Source organism: Rhamphochromis longiceps, linkage group LG14 (genome assembly GCF_057381845.1).
Source record: "Rhamphochromis longiceps isolate RC_006_pf linkage group LG14, R_longiceps_female_GT1.1, whole genome shotgun sequence".
In the NCBI taxonomy this organism is placed as follows: domain Eukaryota; kingdom Metazoa; phylum Chordata; class Actinopteri; order Cichliformes; family Cichlidae; genus Rhamphochromis; species Rhamphochromis longiceps.
Window position 1 is genome coordinate 685,144 of NC_140570.1, and position 9,191 is coordinate 694,334.

The following is a 9,191-nucleotide window of genomic DNA, read 5'->3' on the forward strand; positions in this document are numbered from 1 at the left end:
ATTACTGTAAAAGTTGAAGTACAGAATCAACTTCTTTACTCCAGTAAAAGTAAAAACGTACAGGCTCTGAAAAGCTCTTTGGAGGATGTTTCTGTTTCTGTGCAAAGCTAACTGAACCTTGTGCTATATTAGCATAATATTAAAATAATATCAGTAGATTTTAATACAAACTTTATTAAACTCTAAATATTCTCATCTTGAATCAGAAGTAAATAGAAAGCAGCTCTATTTTCTTATGCCTACATTATAGTTGGGGACTGTAAACAGGGAAATGTGCACCGTCAGAGGTTAAAGTGGGGGAAACTAAACTAAACTAAACTGGTTGTAATGGTTCAGTGTGGGGAAAAGAATCAAACTCACATTCATTTCCAGTAGATTTTCTTAGTGTACAGGCTGTGATCAGCGGAGCTGCTAACACACCTGGATTCAACCAGATGTTTCCTGCACTGACTCTACACTGTTTATGCCGCCTTTACGTTAGACTGGATGAAGTTGGTGTGAAGGTGGAATTCAGTGAATGAATCTGTGCTACACTGTGAGCTAACTGTGACCACGAAACACAGCCACTGTGCAGCAGTCACTGTTCTTTACTTTAAACCAATCACAGTGCAGCAAACTAACCTGTTTATCCTGCACTGACCTGTGAGTGACAGCAGTTAGTCTGCCCGTCGTTCTCATCTTTCTCCATCTCTGAGTGAAGCTAGCGCTCTTTCTTTTCTCTCCCTGTGAAATCCAGCAGCTGCACTTTAGCTGAAACACACTGTGAGACAAACGGCACACAGTTTGTGTGTTTGCTGAGTTGAAAAGTCACAATAACTTCACAATTTAAAAAAAAAGCTTATGCTCACTCCTCTTCTGTAGGGCTAGCTAGATGCCAAAGTATCACAACCGCAAATTATGGACCTGCAGTCGTTCCGATGTTGAAAGGAAAAAACAAACCAAAAACTCACCACCGTCCCACTTTTAAGCCCTGACTTCTCTATGACATTTCCTTGTGATTAATAAACAAACAGACATCCTTTCATGTGTTTCTGTTTAGACTCACACCAGTTTGGTGTTTGGAGGCTTGCAGTGATGTGAAATAATAACTCATATCTGTTACAGCAAAAGCAATGAGCCTGTTTTGAAAATGTAAGAAGAACAGATTTGTGTTTAAATATGTAGGGAGTAAAAGTAAAAAGAAGTCAGAAAATTAAGTCCTCTGGTAAAGTACAGATACCTAAAAATTGTACTAAAGTATAGTAACAAAGTATTTGTACTTTGTTCAATTCAATTCAATTCAATTTTATTTATACAGCGCCAAATCACAACAAAAGTCACCTCAATGCGCTTTATATTGTACAGTAGATACAGAGAAAAACAATCATATGACCCCCTATGAGGAAGAACTTTGGCTACAGTGGGAAGGAAAAACGCCCTTTTAACAGGAAGAAACCTCCGGCAGAACAGGCTCAGGGAGGGGCGGGGCCATCTGCTGCGACCGGTTGGGGTGAGAGAATTATGTCCCACCTCTGTCCAACAGCAAGAAAAAACACAAACCCAGTCAGGGCAGATAAACCCATCCTCTCCCAGTCTGCCCGTCTCTCACACAGACACTGTCACATCTCTGATCGACGGACGGCTAAACTCTCAGAGCACATTGACAGGATCTGCAGCACTTTTACTCACAACAGCCAAAACATCCCATATTTAAAAGAAGCCAATTAAAGGAAAAGCTCTGAAAGACCAAAACATTGAGGTACACCCTTTTTAATAAAGAAATTATACAGCTGAAAAAAAAGCATTCTTATTATGTACTGACAGAACAACACATTACATATGTTCCTTTAATGCGGGGATAATAGATTAATATGCACATAAAATGTATACATCATTGCTTTTATTAGATATGAATTTTTATGTGCTGTACATATAAAGTCTTCAGGCATGAGAAACTCTGAGCCTTAAAAAGCAGGTCGTGCAACTGGCACTACTACTACGTTGTTTCTTTCTCTCTACTGTCACCACCTCTTTCTCCCTTTAATGCTATATGACTATGGTGGTGATCTGGCACCATATAAATTAAACTGCAATCCAAAATAATAAGATAAGATAACCTTTATTAGTCCCACACGTGGGAAATTTGTTATGAGCTTAAAGCCTTGAGTTATGTTTGTGTTTGCATGGCTCAAACAACTTTATTGGGATGTTACTCACCTGGAATTGAACAATTCCTGCCTTCTTTCTTCATCTAGCTCCGTAAAGCCATAGATGGCTCAATGACTCTGAAAGGTGTGAAGGTAGCCCCCCCTATGGCCACCTTCAGGAACAGCAGCTTGAGCAGCAGCCAGAATGAGACCACCTATCTCCAAGCTGTGAGGCCACCAGAAGAGCACGTCACCGATGCACCAAAGCACGTCTGCTGACGTGACCAACGGCAAGTCTCGGGAGGAGAAGGAGGAAATGTCAAAGTGCTCAAGTCTTTAATCTCCCAAAGCTACACGTGCAAAAATCAAATACAGACAGTGCAATGTGTATAGGTCTGTACATTAGGGGGGCAGATGCCTCAGCTTTTGTGTTTTCCTGTTTCCACTCTCATTCCTTTCTTCTTCACTGACATACCTAATAGTCAGGTGTTAATTGTCATATATTATTGGTTATGTCTTAATAGTCAGGCTGAGAGCTGAACCTGTGCAAGCAGACGTGCTCCCTGCCAGTGATGGAGGCACCTGTAGCTAATTTCATCCTGTCGCCACAGCTCTCACAGGCATAGAAACACACCTGGATTGTTGTCCAAATGCTCATTTCACAAGTGCCTCCTCTTCGTTATCACCAGGAATAAGCAGAGAGTGTGAGTATGATAAGTGAGGTTTTCCCAAAGGAGAGCAGGGGCGCGGGGAGTCAGTTTGACCACATTCCACTCGTACTAAAACTTTAACCACATGTGAATTTTCCACGTACTATGTAGTATGTTCAGATTAAGGCTTAACTGTTACAATTTCATTAAAGATGAAGGATTTGAACTAAAAAAAATTTGATGTGATATTTTTCAGTTTCATGACTCAAAATAGTTGCTTCATATTTACTGAGGGTAAAAATTGCTTCTTTTTGTGTGGAGTTTAACCCTCACCCAACCAGACCGAGTCGAACAATATCCTGACCTATCTCACCTTTACACCAAAATCAGACATTGTGTTGTCAATCAACAGTGAATAAATGCATGAAATTTTAACAAACCTCTGTTTTGTTTAAGAGTTCTTTCTGTCTCTACATTTTCATCAGGATTTCTGCAGCTGCTCGTCTTTGCCGTCTGCCCTCTTTCTACCCTGTAGTAACAGCTGGAGTGAAATTTGTCTTTCCAGATGGGTTTAAATGTGTTACGTCTAAAACATTTGCTGATACGTGTTTTCAGCAGTCATTCACACTTTTGCAAAATTTTGAAAGAAAAAAATTGTACATTAGTAAATCAAAAGTTGAAAGTAATTCAAAGCAGGACTACTTTGTCAGTAATGTCTTGTTCATTACCTTTTGCAATATTAAAGGATTATGATTGTAATAATTAACAGCTGCCTTGCTGCAGGCGGTGACTACAGAGAGTTCAGCAGGCTTGACTTGGATTTTTAGACACTACATGCTATTTCTGTCACAGTCTGTTTGGCTACACTCAAGCAGCAACCTTTCACTTGCTAACTGAATGCCTACACCACAACACTGTGGTGAAAACCACTTTGTATAACACTAAGCAGTCCTTAAATTGTCTCTTATGATCACAGCCATTTTTTATGAGTAAATATCACAGAAAAACCAAAAACTGCATCAGGAACTAGTTCTTACTCTGCAGCATGTGCACATCTGTGGCTGCTCCAAGTTTCCTGCAGCATTCTCTCCTTGTAAAGCAGTATTTCTAGGGGCCACTGGGAGGCAGCCTGTCATTGTCAACATGACAGCAAAAGTACTCCTCAGTTAGTGTAACTTTGACCTGTAACGCACAGGAGTAACACAACACCTGATTATAGTTGTGCCCAGACGTGCACAACTATAATCAGGCTGTCAGCTCACACTTTTTATACACCAAAGATACATCTGCAGACACTGGACTACATTCTTGCTCTTTCTGTTACGACCCGGCACAGGGGTAACAGGGACTGAACATGAAGCTGCAACTTCCCACTCCAACCACTCCTAAGAAATGCCAGCAATAAGGTAATTGAAGGAGCTAGCAGCAAATTATTTACTTCAGACGTGAGCCGTGAAAAAAAACAAACAAAACCCACCAACAACACAACAGACAACAAAAAGCTTCCCTATTAAAACAAAAGCAAACAAGACCATTTCTAACCTACTCTCCTATAAAAACATGGGGGAAAGGGTTCAACAAAAAAGGCCTTCTCACTCCTACTGAATCTGCTGCAGTGCTCAGTATATACAATGAAAACTAAATTACAAGCAATGGTTATACAACTATTTTCAGAAGGTGCTCTTCGCACAAGATGTTTCAGTTACTGACAGCTCACACCTTCCAAAAACACTGCAGCTCAGGTTTTCCACACAAAAGCTCAACTACAGAGAACCAACTGGCACTTTGTTGTTGGTAGCTGTCACGGTATGGCATGGCACACCGTGGAAGGAGTGGGGAAGGAGGACCCAGGCGCGGTGCTCTATGTACAAACAGTGTTTATTTACAGAGTGAAAACAACGTAACAATAAATCCCCGTGTTCTCCCAGACTCCCGTGTCGTGTCTCCCGTGAATAGTCCGTGTGCTCTCTGCTCCCGTGTCAGCACCCCCCGGTGCTCGCTGCTCTCCGTGCCTTCCACGCTCTTCCTGCGGGAAACAATAGCGCAGCTGTCAGGACACTCAGAAATGGCAGGCATACACTTTCTGACTAAACTTAGACAGGGTGACTAACGTGGAGTCTCAAGCAATGATCCCGCGTCGGTGGGAGCTCCAAGACTCTCTTAAGTAGCTCCCCCGACGAGGCCTGATCAGCAGCAGGTGTGTGGCTTCGGGTGTGGCCAGTCCCCTTGCAGGACCACACCCTCCAGGCCTGACGCCGCCTATAAACAGGTGCTCAGCCACACACACACACACACATATATACACAAGCACAGAGAAGGGGGAGCAACACCAAAATGCATATAATAATACTAATAATATAATTCATAACTGCTCAGGGATCCTGGGTCGCTCAGACCCAGGACCCTGACAGTAGCGGAGTCAAGGAGAGGGGCGAGGTGGCTGTCAGCTGGAGTTTAAGGTCAAAGGTCAAGGTCAAATTTATTTATATAGCACATTTCCACACAGACGATGCTGCACAAAGTGTTTAACAATATAAAAATGCCATTAAAAGGAAAAAGTGTAGAACAATAATAACAATATGAAACAATGATAGGACAATCAAAGAATTAAAACAATAACTAAGACGATCTAATATTTAGGGGGAGACCATTCCAGAGTCTGGGACCTGCCACAGACACGGCTCTATCGCCACGAGATGTGAGACTAGTCCGTGGGATGGACAGCATTAGTTTTGAGCTAGACCTCGTAGTTTTTCCTGGAGCATAAACAAAAAGGAGCCCAGACAGGTAAGAAGGGGCTCGGGCATTATGCGACTTAAAAACAGAAAGTAAAACTTTAAATTGGATCCTGTAGGAGACAGGAAGCCAGTGTAGAGAAGCTAAAACTGGGGTTATAAGCTCTCTCCGTTTGGTACCAGTTAGCAGGCGAGCAGCTGCATTTTGGACCATCTGAAGACAATGGATGAAGGCCTGGTCGAGACCAAAATACAATGAATTGCAGTAGTCCAATCTACAAGTAAGGAAAAGGTGAATGACACGTTCAAAGATGTTAGCCAGGAGGTAAGGCTTTACCTTCTTAACTGAAAGAAACAGGACTGGACTACTGCGCTCACCTGCTTATTCAATTAAGAGCCTGCTGTCCAGTAAATCATCCAACCCCAGGAGCACACACACACACACACACACACACACCACACACACACACACACACACACACACACACACACACACACACACACACACACACACACACACACACACACACACACACACTAACTTGTCTTTCAGTTAACTACATCTGTGAACTGGCTAAACTCAAACACCAGCTGTACAGAAAGGTAGTGACTTTGTTGTAGACATGCTCACATTTAATCTAATATGAGGAAAGTGTTGTCAACAATAATGGAAGGCATCAGAGGGAGAGTACATGGATGTGCAAGGAAGAAGATAGGTAACGGTAGAGGGGAAGGATATGTACTAATAGGAAGGGAAATTTGTGCCTTATCAGTCTACCATGTGATAAATCTTTGGACTAACGGCAAGGTTTTCAATGATGTCCAGCAGGCCTGAGTCCTTAGAAATCACCAGCTTCAAATGAAGCCAAGGTACTGTTAGGTCCATATATATTTGGACACTGACACAAGTCGACTTCCAGCTTTTATTTGAGGGTATCCAAATTTAATTGGCTAAAAGGTTTAGGAGTTCCAGCTCCTTAACATGTGCCACTCTTTTTAAATGGACCAAAATAATAATAATAGGACAATTGACTTAAGGCCTATTTTATTAGCAGGTGCGGGCTATTCCTTGGTGGCGCATGCATGAAAAACAGTTAGCCGTGAACAGACAACATGTGGTCAAAGGGGAGAGCTGTCCCTGACGGTACTGTTAAGAATGTCCATGGATATAAAAAACCCTTTCACAACAGCCAAACATCGAGCAACACTCTGCAGGAGGTCGACGTATGAAAGTAAATACAAAGGTTTCACTGCAAGATGCAAGCCACTCATGAACCTCAAGAATGGAAAGGTTAGACTAGACTTGGAAAACATCTAAAAAGGCCAACACAGTTTTGGAAAAAAGTATGGAGAACGTGTGGAACAGCTCATGATCCAAAGCATACAACATCATCTGTAAAACACGGCAGAGGCAGAGAGATGGCTCAGGCATGCATGGCTGCCAGTGGCAATCAAGGTCTCTTTATTGATTTTTATACAATCACAACAACAAATCAAACATACAAGCAAAAGAGCATACTACATATAAACTGAAACCCCACCCTCCCATCTGCCAGATTAAAACTGAAGAAGGGGCGGGGATTTGACCAAGGCAGGTTGACAAAAAAATTGACATTTATAGACATGCACATGCAGCCAATTGTGCAGAGGCAGCTATTGTTCATCTTTCCATTTCTCAATAAATGTCAGAAATGGTGTAGAAGCCGGACGTTGGTCCTTTGAGGGAGCATCTCATCTTTTGCAGTTTAACATGCACAACTTCTGTAATCCATTATGAACATGAAGGGGCCGCCCCTCTAGAGCCTGGTTCTGCTGGAGGTTTCTTCCTGTTAAAAGAGAGTTTTAAACAAAAATGATTGTTGGGTTATTCTCTGTATGTATTACTGAAGAGTCTACCTTACGATATAAAGCAGCTTGGGACGACTATTGTTGCGACTTGTGTTACTTATTATTATGTGTAATCATTTACCATTATTCCTTACTCTGAAGCACTTTGGTGTGCCCCTTTTAAAAGTGCAGAATACCTTTTTCTTTTTTTAAAAAACACACCAGAAATGAAAGCCTCCACCTGGCAAGGAGGGAGGGAACATATGGTTTCTAGTAAGTGGTGCAAAAAGAGAAAGACTATGTAGCCTTAAAGTTTTCCTAAACTGTCATTTTTGACCAGGACATGTCCTACAACGCTCATATTAAACAAATATGCTTTCTTCCATTTGTGCAACATCTCTAAAATTAGAAATATCCTGTCTCAGAGTGACGCTGAAAAACTAGTTCATGCATTTATTACTTCCAGGCTGGACGACTGTAATTCATTATTATCAGGATGTCCAAAAAACTCACTGAAAAATCTTCAGTTAATCCAAAATGCTGCAGCAAGAGTCCTGACAGGGACTAGAAAGAGAGAGCAGATTTCTCCTGTTTTGGCTTCCTGTTAAGTCCAGAATTGAATTCAAAATCCTGCTCCTCACATACAAGGTCTTAAATAATCAGGCCCCATCTTATCTTAATGACCATGTAGTACCATATCACCCTATTAGAGCACTTCGCTCTCGCTCTGCAGGCCTACTTGTTGTTCCTAGAGTATTTAAAAGTAGAATGGGAGGGAGAGCCTTCAGTTTTCAGGCCCCTCTTCTGTGGAACCAGCTTCCAGTTTGGATTCAGGAGACAGACACTATCTCTACTTTCAAGACTAGGCTTCAAACTTTCCTTTTTGCTAAAGCATATAGTTAGGGCTGGACCAGGTGACCCTGAATCCTACCTTAGTTATGCTGCAATAGACGTAGGCTGCCGGGGGATTCCCATGATGCATTGAGTTTTTCCTTTCCAGTCACCTTTCTCACTCACTATGTGTTAACAGACCTCTCTGCATTGAATCATATCTGTTATTAACCTCTGTCTCTCTTCCACAGCATGTCTTTATCCTGTCTTCCTTCTCTCACCCCAACCAATCACAGCAGATGGCCCCGCCCCTCCCTGAGCCTGGTTCTGCCGGAGGTTTCTTCCTGTTAAAAGGGAGTTTTTCCTTCCCACTGTCGCCAAAGTGCCTGCTCATAGGGGGTCATATGATTGTTGGGTTTTTCTCTGTATCTATGAAGCGCCTTGAGGCAACTTTTGTTGTGATCTGGTGCTATATAAATAAAATTGAATTGAAAAAAAAAATGTAGACGGCCTAATGTGAAGAGGAAGATCATTCCAAAGCTTCAGAGCAACAATAAAGAAAGCTCAGTCTCCTCTAAGTTTCAGCCGTGATTTCAGAACAGCTGCTCAGCTGACCAGAGTGAACGGGGGGACATGGGGCTTCGGCAAATCGGACAAATATACAGGTGCCATTGTAAGGATTTTACAATGGATCCTATTGGAATTGGAAGCCAGTGTAGAGAGGCCAGAAATTCAGGCACAAAGCAAGCTGGCACACTTTCATCCATGGATGGCAGGCTTTTGAGTGTCCTTGCAAAGAAAGGTGGCTATATTGGTCGCTGATTTGTTTTTGTTTTGTTTTTGAATGTCAGAAATGTATATTTGTGAATGTGGAGATGTTATATTGGTTTCACTGGTAAAAATAAATAATTGAAATGGGTATATATTTGTTTTTTGTTAAGTTGCCTAATAATTATGCACAGTAATAGTCACCTGCACACACAGATATCCCCCTAAAATAGCTAAAACTAAAAACAAACTAA

The 9,191-nt window shown here is 41.8% G+C and overlaps 1 protein-coding gene across 1 annotated transcript in view; it reads left to right on the top strand.

Moving 5' to 3' along the window:
- The window catches only part of LOC146653344 (chloride channel protein 2-like), a 70,255-nt gene extending 67,098 nt beyond the window's left edge, over positions 1–3,157 (top strand). The window contains exon 24 of the mRNA XM_085429146.1: positions 2,235–3,157. Within this exon, the coding sequence (XP_085285272.1) occupies positions 2,235–2,405 (171 nt within the window). The 3' untranslated portion in view covers positions 2,406–3,157. The remainder of the gene's footprint in view (positions 1–2,234) is intronic.
- The last annotated feature ends 6,034 nt before the right edge of the window (positions 3,158–9,191 follow it).